Source organism: Gobius niger, assembly GCF_951799975.1.
Source record: "Gobius niger genome assembly, chromosome: 23".
NCBI lineage: Eukaryota > Metazoa > Chordata > Actinopteri > Gobiiformes > Gobiidae > Gobius > Gobius niger.
The window spans coordinates 785,964-804,523 of NC_136874.1; the positions used below are offsets into that span (position 1 = coordinate 785,964).

At 46.2% G+C, this 18,560-nt stretch overlaps 1 protein-coding gene across 1 annotated transcript in view; it reads right to left on the reverse strand.

Moving 5' to 3' along the window:
• Positions 1 to 10,947: 10,947 nt before the first annotated feature.
• LOC306982156 (insulin receptor substrate 2-like) overlaps positions 10,948 to 18,560 on the reverse strand; it is a 17,855-nt gene continuing 10,242 nt past the window's right edge. Inside the window, exon 3 of the mRNA XM_079581962.1 lies at positions 10,948 to 10,958. Within this exon, the coding sequence (XP_079438088.1) occupies positions 10,954 to 10,958 (5 nt within the window). The 3' untranslated portion in view covers positions 10,948 to 10,953. The remainder of the gene's footprint in view (positions 10,959 to 18,560) is intronic.

The window sequence follows — 18,560 nt, forward strand, 5'->3', positions numbered from 1 at the left end:
ACCGGGGCTAAACTAGAGCTAAACCAGGGCTAAGCTAGGACCAAACCGGGGCTAAACTAGAGCTAAACCAGGGCTAAGCTAGGACCAAACTGGGGCTAAACTAGAGCTAAACCAGGGCTAAGCTAGGACCAAACCGGGGCTAAACTAGAGCTAAACCAGGGCTAAGCTAGGACCAAACTGGGGCTAAACTAGAGCTAAACCAGGGCTAAGCTAGGACCAAACCGGGGCTAAACTAGAGCTAAACCAGGGCTAAGCTAGGACCAAACTGGGGCTAAACTAGAGCTAAACCAGGGCTAAGCTAGGACCAAACTGGGGCTAAACTAGAGCTAAACCAGGGCTAAGCTAGGACCAAACCGGGGCTAAACTAGAGCTAAACCAGGGCTAAGCTAGGACCAAACCGGGGCTATACTAGAGCTAAACCAGGGCTAAGCTAGGACCAAACCGGGGCTAAACTAGAGCTAAACCAGGGCTAAGCTAGGACCAAACCGGGGCTAAACTAGAGTTAAACCAGGGCTAAGCTAGGACCAAACCGGGGCTAAACTAGAGCTAAACCAGGGCTAAGCTAGGACCAAACCGGGGCTAAACTAGAGCTAAACCAGGGCTAAGCTAGGACCAAACTGGGGCTAAACTAGAGCTAAACCAGGGCTAAGCTAGGACCAAACTGGGGCTAAACTAGAGCTAAACCAGGGCTAAGCTAGGACCAAACCGGGGCTAAACTAGAGCTAAACCAGGGCTAAGCTAGGACCAAACTGGGGCTAAACTAGAGCTAAACCAGGGCTAAGCTAGGACCAAACCGGGGCTAAACTAGAGCTAAACCAGGGCTAAGCTAGGACCAAACTGGGACTAAACTAGAGCTAAACCAGGGCTAAGCTAGGACCAAACTGGGGCTAAACTAGAGCTAAACCAGGGCTAAGCTAGGACCAAACTGGGGCTAAACTAGAGCTAAATCAGGGCTAAGCTAGGACCAAACCGGGGCTAAACTAGAGCTAAACCAGGGCTAAGCTAGGACCGGACCGGCTCAGATCAGTCCTGTGTGATGAACTTTGGACGTTCTGTCTCTGACTCTTCTTGAGCTCGAGTCGAGGAGTTTGTTTTCGCTGATAAATCCTCATTATCAGTGAAAGTGGAGGAGAGGTGATGATGTCATGGTTTATCAGATCCACCTGAAGAAAACAGGGTTATGTAAGGACTAAACAGGGACTAAACCAGGACTAAACTTGGACTAAACCAGGACTAAAGCAGGACTAAACACGGACTAAACACGGACTAAACAAGGACTAAACCAGGACTAAACAAGGGCTAAACCAGGACTAAACACGGACTAAACCAGGACTAAACACGGACTAAACCAGGACTAAACTTGGACTAAACCAGGACTAAACAAGGACTAAACAAGGACTAAACCAGGACTAAACCAGGACTAAACCAGGACTAAACTTGGACTAAACCAGGACTAAACTTGGACTAAACCAGGACTAAACAAGGGCTAAACAAGGGCTAAACCAGGACTAAACAAGGACTAAACCAGGACTAAACCAGGACTAAACCAGGACTAAACCAGGACTAAACACGGACTAAACCAGGACTAAACACGGACTAAACCAGGACTGAACCAGGACTAAACCAGGACTAAACCAGGACTAAACCAGGACTAAACCAGGACTAAACCAGGACTAAACAAGGACTAAACCAGGACTAAACCAGGACTAAACACGGACTAAACCAGGACTAAACACGGACTAAACCAGGACTGAACCAGGACTAAACCAGGACTAAACCAGGACTAAACCAGGACTAAACCAGGACTAAACCAGGACTAAACAAGGGCTAAACCAGGACTAAACCTGGACTAAACCTGGACTAAACCAGGACTAAACCAGGACTAAACCAGGACTAAACCAGGACTAAACCAGGACTAAACACGGACTAAACCAGGACTGAACCAGGACTAAACCAGGACTAAACCAGGACTAAACCAGGACTAAACCAGGACTAAACAGGGACTAAACTTGGACTGAACCAGGACTAAACCAGGACTAAACCAGGACTAAACCAGGACTAAACCAGGACTAAACCAGGACTAAACCAGGACTAAACCAGGACTAAACAGGGACTAAACCAGGACTAAACACGGACTGAACTTGGACTAAACCAGGACTAAACTTGGACTAAACCAAGACTAAACACGGACTAAACGAGGGCTAAACCAGGACTTAACCAGGACTAAACCAGGACTAAACACGGGCTAAACCAGGACTAAACCAGGACTAAACAAGGGCTAAACCAGGACTAAACCAGGACTAAAGCAGGACTAAACCAGGACTAAACACGGGCTAAACCAGGACTAAACCAGGACTAAACACGGGCTAAACCAGGACTAAACAAGGGCTAAACCAGGACTAAACCAGGACTAAACACGGGCTAAACCAGGACTAAACCAGGACTAAAGCAGGACTAAACCAGGACTAAACACGGGCTAAACCAGGACTAAACCAGGACTAAACACGGGCTAAACCAGGACTAAACAAGGGCTAAACCAGGACTAAACCAGGACTAAACACGGGCTAAACCAGGACTAAACCAGGACTAAACCAGGACTAAACAAGGGCTAAACCAGGACTAAACCAGGACTAAACTTGGACTAAACCAAGACTAAACACGGACTAAACGAGGGCTAAACCAGGACTAAACCAGGACTAAACCAGGACTAAACACGGGCTAAACCAGGACTAAACCAGGACTAAACAAGGGCTAAACCAGGACTAAACCAGGACTAAAGCAGGACTAAACCAGGACTAAACACGGGCTAAACCAGGACTAAACCAGGACTAAACACGGGCTAAACCAGGACTAAACAAGGGCTAAACCAGGACTAAACCAGGACTAAACACGGGCTAAACCAGGACTAAACCAGGACTAAAGCAGGACTAAACCAGGACTAAACACGGGCTAAACCAGGACTAAACCAGGACTAAACACGGGCTAAACCAGGACTAAACAAGGGCTAAACCAGGACTAAACCAGGACTAAACACGGGCTAAACCAGGACTAAACCAGGACTAAACCAGGACTAAACACGGGCTAAACTAGGACTAAACCAGGGCTAAACTTGGACTAAACTTGGACTAAACTTGGACTAAACTTGGACTAAACTTGGACTAAACCAGGACTGAACAAGGACTAGCCCAGCACAGTTTCCGGCGTTGCTGTATTGATGTTTGTGTGAGTCACTGATGCTTTAATAACGGCCGTAAAGTGATTAATCTCCACATCAGAGCAGTAAATCTCACCTTTATCAGCCTGTGTTTCCTCTGAGCAGCAGCAGCTCCGAGACTCCAAACACGTGGACGTCATCATCATCATCATCATCATCATCATCATCATCATCATCATCATCATCATCATCATCATCATCATCATCATCATCATCATCATCATCATCATCATCATCATCCAAACACGTGGACGTCAATGTCCTGGAGTCACGGAGCTGCTGCTCAGAGGAAACACAGGCTGATAAAGGTGAGATTTACTGCTCTGATGTTTCATCATCATCATCATCATTACGAGATGGAAACAAGGGACAAATCAGGCACAAATGAGGAAAAACCCTGAGAAAAAAACTTATGTGGAGCCTGAGGGAGCGCTTTAGTCCTGCTTTAGTCCTGGTTTAGTCCTGGTTTAGTCCTGGTTTAGTCCTGGTTTAGTCCTGGTTTAGTCCTGGTTTAGTCCTGGTTTAGTCCTGCTTTAGTCCTGGTTTAGTCCTGGTTTAGTCCTGCTTTAGTCCTGGTTTAGTCCTGCTTTAGTCCTGCTTTAGTCCTGCTTTAGTCCTGGTTTAGTCCTGCTTTAGTCCTGGTTTAGTCCTGGTTTAGTCCTGCTTTAGTCCTGGTTTAGTCCTGGTTTAGTCCTGCTTTAGTCCTGGTTTAGTCCTGCTTTAGTCCTGCTTTAGTCCTGCTTTAGTCCTGGTTTAGTCCTGCTTTAGTCCTGGTTTAGTCCTGGTTTAGTCCTGCTTTAGTCCTGCTTTAGTCCTGCTTTAGTCCTGCTTTAGTCCTGGTTTAGTCCTGCTTTAGTCCTGCTTTAGTCCTGCTTTAGTCCTGGTTTAGTCCTGGTTTAGTCCTGGTTTAGTCCTGGTTTAGTCCCGCTTTAGTCCTGCTTTAGTCCTGCTTTAGTCCTGCTTTAGGCCTGGTTTAGTCCTGCTTTAGTCCTGCTTTAGTCCTGGTTTAGTCCTGGTTTAGTCCTGGTTTAGTCCTGGTTTAGTCCTGCTTTAGTCCCGCTTTAGTCCTGCTTTAGTCCTGCTTTAGTCCTGGTTTAGCCCTTGTTTAGTCCTGCTTTAGTCCTGCTTTAGTCCTGGTTTAGTCCTGGTTTAGTCCTGGTTTAGTCCTGCTTTAGTCCTGCTTTAGTCCTGGTTTAGTCCTGCTTTAGTCCTGCTTTAGTCCTGCTTTAGTCCTGGTTTAGTCCTGCTTTAGTCCTGCTTTAGGCCTGGTTTAGTCCTGCTTTAGTCCTGCTTTAGTCCTGGTTTAGTCCTGGTTTAGTCCTGGTTTAGTCCTGCTTTAGTCCTGATTTAGTCCTGCTTTAGTCCTGCTTTAGGCCTGGTTTAGTCCTGCTTTAGTCCTGCTTTAGTCCTGGTTTAGTCCTGGTTTAGTCCTGGTTTAGTCCTGCTTTAGTCCTGCTTTAGTCCTGCTTTAGTCCTGCTTTAGGCCTGGTTTAGTCCTGCTTTAGTCCTGCTTTAGTCCTGCTTTAGTCCTGCTTTAGGCCTGGTTTAGTCCTGGTTTAGTCCTGGTTTAGTCCTGCTTTAGTCCTGCTTTAGTCCAGCTTTAGTCCTGCTTTAGTCCTGCTTTAGTCCTGCTTTAGTCCAGCTTTAGTCCTGCTTTAGTCCTGGTTTAGTCCTGGTTTAGTCCTGGTTTAGTCCTGCTTTAGTCCTGCTTTAGGCCTGGTTTAGTCCTGCTTTAGGCCTGGTTTAGTCCTGGTTTAGTCCTGGTTTAGTCCTGCTTTAGTCCTGCTTTAGTCCTGGTTTAGTCCTGCTTTAGTCCTGCTTTAGGCCTGGTTTAGTCCTGCTTTAGTCCTGGTTTAGTCCTGCTTTAGTCCTGCTTTAGTCCTGGTTTAGTCCTGCTTTAGTCCTGCTTTAGTCCTGCTTTAGTCCTGGTTTAGTCCTGCTTTAGTCCTGCTTTAGGCCTGGTTTAGTCCTGCTTTAGTCCAGCTTTAGTCCAGCTTTAGTCCAGCTTTAGTCCTGCTTTAGTCCTGCTTTAGTCCTGCTTTAGGCCTGGTTTAGTCCAGCTTTAGGCCTGGTTTAGTCCTGGTTTAGTCCTGGTTTAGTCCTGGTTTAGTCCTGCTTTAGTCCTGCTTTAGGCCTGGTTTAGTCCTGCTTTAGTCCTGCTTTAGTCCTGCTTTAGTCCTGCTTTAGTCCTGGTTTAGTCCTTCATTTACAGCACAATGCTTAAATCAAACCCATTTCCTGCAGCTTCCCGTGTTCCCCGTGTTCCCGTGTCCCCGTCAGTGGAACACGGGTATTGCGTGTGCGCTGCGGCTCAATAACATGTTTTCTCTGCCCTTTTATCTCGTTGTTTTTACGACTGTAAAGATTGGAGGCGGCAGAACACGCTCCAGAACACGCTCCATTTCACACACGGCGAGCACATGGAAACTTAGCGTGTTTCTGGGCCGCGCTCACGTGACGTCATTGTAAACAGCCTGTGGTTCAAAACGGAAGAATCCTGTTGTGGTAACCGCGGTAACGCTCACTCGGTTTAGGGTCCAGAGTCTCCTCTCTCAGATTTATGGAGATATTTTCTTTTGTAATTCATGCAGTTCTTATGTTTGTATAGTGCAGGCTAGTGCATGTCTATGGTATCAGCTAGCCTGCATTAAGCACAGCCTGACCCGCTCCACAGAGCACCTGAGGTAGATCACTGATAACACCAGACTAACCATATACATGTCTGTGTCCATAGAATCATTTAAAAGAACTTATATTTGTGCAGCATCAGCTTCGTGGTTGTATAAGCTACGCAGTGGGGGCGGGATCTGAGAGAAAATAGTCCCTCAAAACGTGATCATTCATGTGATGCAGGTCAGTTTTATTTTCCAAACATTATTCTGCCCTGCCCATGAACTAAGGTCACATGACAGTCTCATAAAGGCGTCCAAAAGTTGAGACAATGAGATGATTGTGGCCTCATTTGAAAGCTAAGACCTACTAAACTAAACTCTTTGGTCACATTTTTGTTGTGTTTTTGCCGCTTTTATGTCTGGTTTTCATAGTTTTTTGTCCTGTTTTTGTCACTTCTTTGTTGTATTTTCATCCTGGTTTTCGCCTCTGCTTTGACACTTTATTCGAGAAGCTTTTAGATTTGGGTAAAGCCAAACTGTGCTGGGTTTAGGTGGGGGTTATGAGTGTGGAAGTGTCATATATCACTTTTAAACTGTCAATAGAAGCAAAACAAACATAAAATCTCAGTGACTCGTATTAAAGTGTTTTTCCGTTTGTTTTGGCCTGGGGTCAAAGGTCGCTCCTCAGAGTCAATGAGCCGCGAGTCTCACAGCGACAGATGGGCTTCGGAAACAACAGGACGGCTGTGGAAAAGGGCAGCAGATGCAGATGATGCTCCCGCAGTGTGGAGAGCAGATGATCCTCCAGAGGATCCTCCAGAGGATCCTCCAGATGATCCTCCAGAGGATCCTCCAGATGATCCTCCAGATAATCCTCCAGGTCCAGACTCAGGTTCTCCTCGTCACTCATGTGTCTCAGGCATCGATAACAGAATCAATACTGTATTTGTCATATCCAAGCATGAAACTGATTAATAATGTTCATTTATTCAGTTGTTTGAGGTGAAACAACCAAGAAACTTCAAAACGACAAAAGGGCAGAAAAAACACAAACACTTTCTTATTTTTCCCCCAATTTTTCGTTCGTGTTTTTTCCCATATTTCCCCAAAATGTAAAAACACTTCCCAGTGTTTTCCCACTTTTGCCTGAACATGTTTGAATGTTCCTGTGAATGTTGATGCTGCAGCAGAAGCTTCACCTTCATGTCTTCATGTTTGTTTCCTCTTCACAAACCCGCTGTTATATTTAGAAAGTGGGTAAATGTGGGAATGTGTGGAGACATGGGACAGTCATGAGAGAGTGACACGCAGCTGAACACGCCAACAACACGGGAACAACACGGGAACACGCTGAGCCGGGACGTGGACTTGATCCATTTAACGTGTTTAAAGTGACACATCGGAGCAGATTCCCTCAGGTTTAGTCTTTTCAAACTCTTCTTTTGAAGCTTCTGAGGTTGATCTTCTGAGCTCCAGGCCTGGTTTGTTTTACCTCCTGAGCCTCTTGTCTTTATTGTGTCTCCTGAGTCCTGACTCTTGTCTTTATTGTGTCTCCTGAGTCTGACTCTTGTCTTTATTGTGTCTCCTGAGTCTGACTCTTGTCTTTATTGTGTCTCCTGAGTCTGACTCTTGTCTTTATTGTGTCTCCTGAGTCCTGACTCTTGTCTTTATTGTGTCTCCTGAGTCTGACTCTTGTCTTTATTGTGTCTCCTGAGTCTGACTCTTGTCTTTATTGTGTCTCCTGAGTCTGACTCTTGTCTTTATTGTGTCTCCTGAGTCTGACTCTTGTCTTTATTGTGTCTCCTGAGTCTGACTCTTGTCTTTATTGTGTCTCCTGAGTCTGACTCTTGTCTTTATTGTGTCTCCTGAGTCTGACTCTTGTCTTTATTGTGTCTCCTGAGTCTGACTCTTGTCTTTATTGTGTCTCCTGAGTCTGACTCTTGTCTTTATTGTGTCTCCTGAGTCTGACTCTTGTCTTTATTGTGTCTCCTGAGTCTGACTCTTGTCTTTATTGTGTCTCCTGAGTCTGACTCTTGTCTTTATTGTGTCTCCTGAGTCTGACTCTTGTCTTTATTGTGTCTCCTGAGTCTGACTCTTGTCTTTATTGTGACTCCTGAGTCTGACTCTTGTCTTTATTGTGACTCCTGAGTCTGACTCTTGTCTTTATTGTGACTCCTGAGTCTGACTCTTGTCTTTATTGTGACTCCTGAGTCTGACTCTTGTCTTTATTGTGACTCCTGAGTCTGACTCTTGTCTTAATGACTTCCTGTTCGGACGTGGCGGCGCTGGAGGAAATCCGAGTGTGTGCTTTTATTGTGAAAGTGTGTCCGGACAGGAAGCTGATCTGGGGCCGGTCCTTCCTCCACACGTTTAGAGATACAGGAAAGATCTGACCTTCCTGCACCTACTGGAAGGACATGTCTCTGAGGTGTCGCCTCATCTGGAGGAGGCGTTTGTGGATCAGGAGTCTGGGCGTCCCCCCCCCCCCCCCCCCCCGGATACAGAGGAAGGAAACGGATGGATCATTGTTATTTTATCATGAGCCACAAAACATAATTATTACTCATGTTTCACATATGGAAGCACATTGTTCTGTTATTGCTATTATAACAAGATGACTTAGGCCTTTATGCTACATGGCTAACGTTATGATTATCTATTCATTAAGGAAACACCCCCAAGTTCTGTAGATGAAAATATTTATTTTTTGTCCACTTTTCTACCTTTCCTTCTGGATTGGACTGAACCAACTTGAGCTAACCCAGAGGGGTGTTCTGCTTAGACCCCTCTGCCCAGGCTCCTCCCTCCCGATTACCCAGCATGCCTCTGTGTCCCGCCTGGGTCGCCTATGCCCAGGTTCAGCCTGAAAGAGCGACTCCACACACGGTGCACTTGTTTAAATAAATCTTTTATTTCAACTCTTGTATGAATAATATTCTCACGGTTACAGACAAATACTGAGCGTCTCTGTACAGTGGAAGATTCAGGAACACACCGGACACAACGCGTTTGGTTTGGCCTTTGTAAACTCTAGATGTTCTCTATTGCATAAGCCGTTAAAGAGTGACAAGGCAGAAGAAGAAGAAGAGAATTAGTAAAAATAGATCTCACAGGAAAAGGGACGAAGCTTAAACATCTTAGAAACCGTAGATAAACGTCTGATAAACGTCTGATAAACGTCTGATAAAGCTCTGCCATAATCGTTAAACTCTGCTCTCTATTTACACACATGTACAAGACGGATAAATAAACAGCTTTATTATTATTATATTCTCTGCTAAACTAAGTACATTCAGAGACCAGAGAACCTGACGCCACGGGGGGGGCGGGGCGGGGGGGGGGGGGCCTCCATGATGGATCAGAACATTACTCATTAAGAACATTAAAATATCAGGAATATCAGCGCTGAAGGAGACGCCGCAGGTCAATCAGGAAGTACATCAAACTTAGAATCTGCTGTTTGTCACTGACATGAAATGTAGTACACGCTTCCTGACATGTAAAAATATATGCAGAAAAATGGCCAGAATTGACGATATTTTCAAACCTAGATAAAAGCAAGAGCCAGGTTTAAATGTGAGGGTTTTGGATCTGGTTTAGTTTTTGAATAAACGCGTTATTAGTGGGAAAGAAATGTTGTTTTTTGGGTCCAAAGCTCAATAAAAGTGTCAGATCTGTAAAAATCCTCCCGTCTCCCACACAGGAAACGCCCATATTTGGAGACAGCGTCATCTCGGGGGCCGTCTCTCCATTTTTTTTCTTTTTTCTTTCTAAACTTTTTCCACATTTTTAAAAAACATTTCCACATTTTTTTTCTAAATTTCCTAAATTTTTTCTACATTTTTCAAAATGTTTCAAAACTTTTCTAAACTGTCTCCCACACAGGAAACGCCCATATTTGGACACAGCGTCATCTCGGGAGCCTTTCCTGCTACACGTGGACACCGAACCACCTGCAGCGTCTCGCGTTCAGCGCCTGAAGTAAAGTAAGAACCTGTGACATCATGTGCATAACCCTGTACTGAACAATCCTCTGTTTGTACCGTCAGCTTCAAAACCCTTCAACCTTCCTCCAAAAACCCAGAGGGAGTGTGGAGGCCAGTGTTCATTTTGACAACATATTTTATTTTAGTTTTAGTCTTAGTCTTTTGACTAAAATGTAAATTAATTTTAGGCAAGATTTAGTCAAAAAATTTTTTTTAAATTTTAGTCTAGTTTCAGTCGACTAAAATTGCATGTCAATTTAGTCGACTTATATTTATGATATTGATTCTAATCATGTTTAATGTTGTTCCTCTGCTTCATGTTTCTGCTCCACATGAACAAAGCTCAGAGCTGATCCTTTAAACATGATCTGAGGCTCTTTCAGACGCTCAATACAAGTTTGGATGATTTTAGTCTCTCCTTTTACTTTTTATTTAGTCTGATTTTAGTCGACTCAAATATCTGGACATTTTAGTCACAGTTTTCGTCTCATGAGAAACTTTTCATTTAGTTTTAGTCCAATTTTAGTCACAAAAATATCACTTTGACTAAAACTAAGACTAAATATTTTAGTCGACGAAATTAACACTGGTGGTGGTGGAGGTGGAGGTGGAGGAGGAGGTGGAGGAGGAGGAGGAGGAGGTGGAGGAGGAGGAGGAGGAGGTGGAGGAGGAGGTGGAGGTCGTGGTGGAGGTGGAGGTGGAGGCGAGCAGTGCATCCGGGAACGTGCAGCGTAAATAGACTCTGTTTCCTTGAGCTTCAGATGAAAATAACTTATAAAACATCTTTAAAACATCTGCGTCTGAGCCGCCTGTACAGTAGAACATCTGGACGTTCTCCACACACAAACACGTTAAGGCCACTGGAATATCCCACATTCAGATTCAAAAATAAATATCTTCCTCAGCGTTCAGTTCATAAATATGTGGATCGTCAGTCTCTCCTTTGTTTACAGGTTTGTGGATGAACCGAGAGGAACCGTCCGGAGGCCAGAGGAGTCGAGCAGCAGGTTCTGGAGAGACGGAACCTCAATCTGGAACAGACCAGGAGAACCAAGAGAAGCAGGTTCTGGAGAGACGGGACCTCAATCTGGAACAGACCAGGAGAACCAAGAGAAGCAGGTTCTGGAGAGACGGAACCTCCTCAATCTGGAACAGACCAGGAGAACCAAGAGGTTAGAGAAGCAGGACGTGAAGGTGAGACGCCGCAGGAGAACATGGGAACAGGAGAACGAAGAGGTTAGAGAAGCAGGAAGTGAAGGTGAGGCTGCAGGAGAACAGGGGAACATGAGAACAGGAGAACAGGGGAACACAGACACATCCATCTGAAACTGAGCTTTACATCAGGGACAGAAATACAAAGGCAAATGTAATATGAGATTTATGTCATTTTATGTTTTCGTAGAGAAATCAGGCGTTTTGTTTGTTTCCCCCATTTTTAATTTCAGCCCTGCACCCCATTTTGTCCCACACTATTTTCTTTTTTTCCCCCAGCTGTCCCTCTCGTAATGGGACAGGCCGGTTGTTTGTTTGTTTGTTTCTTTATTATCTGGTCTGTGTTGATTTTTTTCCATCATTTTCCAAACCCTGTCTCCCTCAGAGGAAATGCCCATATTTGGATACAGCGTGATCACAGCCTGTCCTGCTCCACGTGGATCCCGAGCCTCAGTGTTTGTGAATGAGCCGTGGGAAAGACCAGGCTGTGGTGATTTATCTCCTTAATGGACGTTTGTTTTAATCTGTAGCATTTATTTAATGTAAACACACATTTCCAGGAAACGGCGGTGATGCCGTAAAGCGGCCGCCGCCCGTCACGCCATAACCCCCCCCCCCCCTCTGCCCCCCCCCCCCCCCCCCCATGTGCCCCGCCCCTCCACGTTTACTATGACATGTACTATGACTGTACTGCAGGAGAGGAAGTCACGGATGAAGGAGAGAAACTGTTACATATCGCACTGAGTCCATGCTTCTCTTTCCTACAAATCTACAAACTGGAACTAAACCAGGACTAAACCAGGACTAAACCAGGTCTAAACCAGGACTAAACCAGGTCTAAACCAGGTCTAAACCAGGTCTAAACCAGGACTAAACCAGGTCTAAACCAGGTCTAAACCAGGACTAAACCAGGTCTAAACCAGGACTAAACCAGGACTAAACCAGGTCTAAACCAGGTCTAAACCAGGTCTAAACCAGGTCTAAACCAGGTCTAAACCAGGACTAAACCAGGTCTAAACCAGGTCTAAACCAGGTCTAAACCAGGTCTAAACCAGGTCTAAAACTGGACAATATTACAGACTAAACCAGGCCTAAACCAGGTCTAAACCAGGTCTAAAACTGGACAATATTACAGACTAAACCAGGACTAAACCAGGACTAAACCAGGACTAAACCAGGACTAAACCAGGCCATTTCTAAATGTTGCAAAAGCTGCTTTTACTACGTCCGTGAAATGGCCAGAGATTAAACTTTAAACACATATGGGCCTCTTCCTCCTCCTCCTCTTCCTCCTCCTCCTCTTCCTCCTCCTCCTCTTCCTCCTCCTCTTCCTCCTCCTCCTCCTCCTCATCCCTGCACACGATGTCGTCCTTAGCAACGGCAGCTGGCCCCGCCCCCCTGCCCTCGGTTACAGATTACATAATAACGTTTGAACTGAAGGAAGTGGAATTATGTAAATGAGGAGGTTTTTCACAAACAAGTCATTATTTTACAGTAAACTCAGATCTACAGAAACATAAAATACGTGTTTAAGCTTTAAAAAAAAATGAAAAAATGTATCCAAAAAAAAAAGAAGGAAAAAAGAAGGAAAAATTGAGAAAAAACAATATTTTGTCAGTATCGCCGTGTCGTGAGTATTAGGGCTGGGAACAGATGAACCCGCCTTAACCGGGCACATTTCTCCAGCTTTACCCAAATCTAAAAGCTTCTCGACTTATTTGAAAGCTAAGACCCACAAAACTCCTCTAAGCTTCTTCCTTGTTTTTGTTTTCACATTTTAGTCATTTTTATTGTGGTTTTTACATGTTGTTATCAAGCTTAGTTTTGCAGGTCTTAGCTTTCAAATGAGGCATGACCCTGGCCTGGAGGCTGTGGAGGCTGTGAGCTGCAGCTTAGATTTGGGTAAAACTGGAGGAAAGGTTCAGGTGTGGATGAGCGGCGTCGGACGGGCTAATCCCGCTCTGGAACATCCGTCGCTCAGACACTAACTGGGTCAGCGGCGCAGGAATAACCCGAGCCAGAGCCGTCCCTGAACGCACCGCGGCCACAGACACCGGCCTGTGAGCTGTTTTACTTTCTTATTTTAAACTCAGGAATAACCCGGGCCAGAGCCGTCCCTGAACGCACCGCGGGGACGACCACAGACACCGGCCTGTGAGCTGTTTTACTTTCTTATTTTAAACTCAGGAATAACCCGGGCCAGAGCCGTCCCTGAACGCACCGCGGGACGACCACAGACACCGGCCTGTGAGCTGTTTTACTTTCTTATTTTAAACTCAGGAATAACCCGGGCCAGAGCCGTCCCTGAACGCACCGCGGGGGCCAGAGCCGTCCCTGAACGCACCGCGGCCACAGACACCGGCCTGTGAGCTGTTTTACTTTCTTATTTTAAACTCAGGAATAACCCGGGCCAGAGCCGTCCCTGAACGCACCGCGGCCACAGACACCGGCCTGTGAGCTGTTTTACTTTCTTATTTTAAACTCAGGAATAACCCGGGCCAGAGCCGTCCCTGAACGCACCGCGGGGACGACCACAGACACCGGCCTGTGAGCTGTTTTACTTTCTTATTTTAAACTCAGGAATAACCCGGGCCAGAGCCGTCCCTGAACGCACCGCGACCACAGACACCGGCCTGTGAGCTGTTTTACTTTCTTATTTTAAACTCAGGAATAACCCGGGCCAGAGCCGTCCCTGAACGCACCGCGGCCACAGACACCGGCCTGTGAGCTGTTTTACTTTCTTATTTTAAACTCAGGAATAACCCGAGCCAGAGCCGTCCCTGAACGCACCGCGGGGACGACCACAGACACCGGCCTGTGAGCTGTTTTACTTTCTTATTTTAAACTCAGGAATAACCCGGGCCAGAGCCGTCCCTGAACGCACCGCGGCCACAGACACCGGCCTGTGAGCTGTTTTACTTTCTTATTTTAAACTCAGGAATAACCCGAGCCAGAGCCGTCCCTGAACGCACCGCGGGGACGACCACAGACACCGGCCTGTGAGCTGTTTTACTTTCTTATTTTAAACTCAGGAATAACCCGGGCCAGAGCCGTCCCTGAACGCACCGCGGCCACAGACACCGGCCTGTGAGCTGTTTTACTTTCTTATTTTAAACTCAGGAATAACCCGGGCCAGAGCCGTCCCTGAACGCACCGCGGCCACAGACACCGGCCTGTGAGCTGTTTTACTTTCTTATTTTAAACTCAGGAATAACCCGGGCCAGAGCCGTCCCTGAACGCACCGCGGCCACAGACACCGGCCTGTGAGCTGTTTTACTTTCTTATTTTAAACTCAGGAATAACCCGGGCCAGAGCCGCCCCTGAACGCACCGCGGGGACGACCACAGACACCGGCCTGTGAGCTGTTTTACTTTCTTATTTTAAACTCAGGAATAACCCGAGCCAGAGCCGTCCCTGAACGCACCGCGGCCACAGACACCGGCCTGTGAGCTGTTTTACTTTCTTATTTTAAACTCAGGAATAACCCGAGCCAGAGCCGTCCCTGAACGCACCGCGGCCACAGACACCGGCCTGTGAGCTGTTTTACTTTCTTATTTTAAACTCAGGAATAACCCGAGCCAGAGCCGTCCCTGAACGCACCGCGGCCACAGACACCGGCCTGTGAGCTGTTTTACTTTCTTATTTTAAACTCAGGAATAACCCGGGCCAGAGCCGTCCCTGAACGCACCGCGACCACAGACACCGGCCTGTGAGCTGTTTTACTTTCTTATTTTAAACTCAGGAATAACCCGGGCCAGAGCCGCCCCTGAACGCACCGCGGCCACAGACACCGGCCTGTGAGCTGTTTTACTTTCTTATTTTAAACTCAGGAATAACCCGGGCCAGAGCCGTCCCTGAACGCACCGCGGCCACAGACACCGGCCTGTGAGCTGTTTTACTTTCTTATTTTAAACTCAGGAATAACCCGGGCCAGAGCCGTCCCTGAACGCACCGCGGCCACAGACACCGGCCTGTGAGCTGTTTTACTTTCTTATTTTAAACTCAGGAATAACCCGGGCCAGAGCCGTCCCTGAACGCACCGCGGCCACAGACACCGGCCTGTGAGCTGTTTTACTTTCTTATTTTAAACTCAGGAATAACCCGAGCCAGAGCCGTCCCTGAACGCACCGCGGGGACGACCACAGACACCGGCCTGTGAGCTGTTTTACTTTCTTATTTTAAACTCAGGAATAACCCGAGCCAGAGCCGTCCCTGAACGCACCGCGGGGACGACCACAGACACCGGCCTGTGAGCTGTTTTACTTTCTTATTTTAAACTCAGGAATAACCTGAGCCAGAGCCGTCCCTGAACGCACCGCGGGGACGACCACAGACACCGGCCTGTGAGCTGTTTTACTTTCTTATTTTAAACTCAGGAATAACCCGGGCCAGAGCCGTCCCTGAACGCACCGCGGCCACAGACACCGGCCTGTGAGCTGTTTTACTTTCTTATTTTAAACTCAGGAATAACCCGAGCCAGAGCCGTCCCTGAACGCACCGCGGGGACGACCACAGACACCGGCCTGTGAGCTGTTTTACTTTCTTATTTTAGTCGGGAACGTCCTCACACTCAGAGAGGGGTCAAATGGTGGAATAGAGAAAATATTTGTGAGAAAAAATCAAACTTTGGGCAAAAAAATGTTTGAAAAAAATAGTGAAATAAATAAATAAAAAATGGGCAAAAATGTAGTTAAATTTGGAGAAATTGTGGCATAATTAAGGGAAAATGTGGGGGAAATATATCGGGGGATAATGGGGAAAAGTTTGGGGGAAATAGAGAAAATATTAGTGATAAAAAAAATTAGCCAATATGAGGGAAATACAATGAGAAAAATTTTGGGGGGAAATGGGGCAAAAAAATCAAAATAAATTATGAAATAAATAAATATAAAATGGGCAAAAATAAAGGAAAATTGGAGGAAATTGTGGCACAATTAAGAAAAAATGTGGAGTAAAGTCAAAACTGTGTGAAACAGAAAAAGAATCAGGGCAAACATTGGGCAAAGAAACCACAGCCCAGACGCTGCAGCTGCAGGTGTAAAGTAACCCCAGAGTCAGCTGGTCCATAGTTGTTTCTTTAGTCCATGTTTGGTAACCCCAGAGTCAGCTGGTCCATAGTTGTTTCTTTGGCCCATGTTTCATAACCCCAGAGTCAGCTGGTCCATAGTTGTTTCTTTAGTCCATGTTTGGTAACCCCAGAGTCAGTTGGTCCATAGTTGTTTCTTTAGTCCATGTTTGGTAACCCCAGGGTCAGCTGGTCCATAGTTGTTTCTTTAGTCCATGTTTGGTAACCCCAGAGTCAGCTGGTCCATAGTTGTTTCTTTGGCCCATGTTTCATAACCCCAGAGTCAGCTGGTCCATAGTTGTTTCTTTAGTCCATGTTTGGTAACCCCAGAGTCAGTTGGTCCATAGTTGTTTCTTTAGTCCATGTTTGGTAACCCCAGGGTCAGCTGGTCCATAGTTGTTTCTTTGGCCCATGTTTCATAACCCCAGAGTCAGCTGGTCCATAGTTGTTTCTTTGGCCCATGTTTCATAACCCCAGAGTCAGCTGGTCCATAGTTGTTTCTTTAGTCCATGTTTGGTAACCCCAGAGTCAGCTGGTCCATAGTTGTTTCTTTAGCCCATGTTTGGTAACCCCAGGGTCAGCTGGTCCATAGTTGTTTCTTTAGTCCATGTTTGGTAACCCCAGAGTCAGTTGGTCCATAGTTGTTTCTTTAGTCCATGTTTGGTAACCCCAGGGTCAGCTGGTCCATAGTTGTTTCTTTAGTCCATGTTTGGTAACCCCAGGGTCAGCTGGTCCATAGTTGTTTCTTTAGCCCATGTTTGGTAACCCCAGGGTCAGCTGGTCCATAGTTGTTTCTTTAGTCCATGTTTGGTAACCCCAGGGTCAGCTGGTCCATAGTTGTTTCTTTAGCCCATGTTTGGTAACCCCAGGGTCAGCTGGTCCATAGTTGTTTCTTTAGTCCATGTTTGGTAACCCCAGAGTCAGCTTATCCATAGTTGTTTCTTTAGCCCATGTTTGGTAACCCCAGGGTCAGCTGGTCCATAGTTGTTTCTTTAGTCCATGTTTGGTAACCCCAGAGTCAGTTGGTCCATAGTTGTTTCTTTAGCCCATGTTTGGTAACCCCAGGGTCAGCTGGTCCATAGTTGTTTCTTTAGTCCATGTTTGGTAACCCCAGAGTCAGCTGGTCCATAGTTGTTTCTTTGGCCCATGTTTCATAACCCCAGAGTCAGCTGGTCCATAGTTGTTTCTTTAGTCCATGTTTGGTAACCCCAGAGTCAGCTGGTCCATAGTTGTTTCTTTAGCCCATGTTTGGTAACCCCAGGGTCAGCTGGTCCATAGTTGTTTCTTTAGTCCATGTTTGGTAACCCCAGAGTCAGCTGGTCCATAGTTGTTTCTTTAGTCCATGTTTGGTAACCCCAGGGTCAGCTGGTCCATAGTTGTTTCTTTAGTCCATGTTTGGTAACCCCAGAGTCAGCTGGTCCATAGTTGTTTCTTTAGCCCATGTTTGGTAACCCCAGAGTCAGCTGGTCCATAGTTGTTTCTTTAGCCCATGTTTGGTAACCCCAGAGTCAGCTTATCCATAGTTGTTTCTTTAGTCCATGTTTGGTAACCCCAGGGTCAGCTGGTCCATAGTTGTTTCTTTAGTCCATGTTTGGTAACCCCAGGGTCAGCTGGTCCATAGTTGTTTCTTTAGCCCATGTTTGGTAACCCCAGGGTCAGCTGGTCCATAGTTGTTTCTTTAGTCCATGTTTGGTAACCCCAGAGTCAGTTGGTCCATAGTTGTTTCTTTAGCCCATGTTTGGTAACCCCAGGGTCAGCTGGTCCATAGTTGTTTCTTTAGCCCATGTTTGGTAACCCCAGAGTCAGCTGGTCCATAGTTGTTTCTTTAGTCCATGTTTGGTAACCCCAGAGTCAGCTGGTCCATAGTTGTTTCTTTAGTCCATGTTTGGTAACCCCAGAGTCAGTTGGTCCATAGTTGTTTCTTTAGTCCATGTTTGGTAACCCCAGAGTCAGTTGGTCCATAGTTGTTTCTTTAGTCCATGTTTGGTAACCCCAGAGTCAGCTGGTCCATAGTTGTTTCTTTAGCCCATGTTTGGTAACCCCAGAGTCAGCTGGTCCATAGTTGTTTCTTTAGTCCATGTTTGGTAACCCCAGAGTCAGCTGGTCCATAGTTGTTTCTTTAGCCCATGTTTGGTAACCCCAGGGTCAGCTGGTCCATAGTTGTTTCTTTAGTCCATGTTTGGTAACCCCAGAGTCAGTTGGTCCATAGTTGTTTCTTTAGTCCATGTTTGGTAACCCCAGAGTCAGCTGGTCCATAGTTGTTTCTTTAGTCCATGTTTGGTAACCCCAGGGTCAGCTGGTCCATAGTTGTTTCTTTAGTCCATGTTTGGTAACCCCAGAGTCAGCTGGTCCATAGTTGTTTCTTTAGTCCATGTTTGGTAACCCCAGAGTCAGTTGGTCCATAGTTGTTTCTTTAGCCCATGTTTGGTAACCCCAGAGTCAGTTGGTCCATAGTTGTTTCTTTAGCCCAT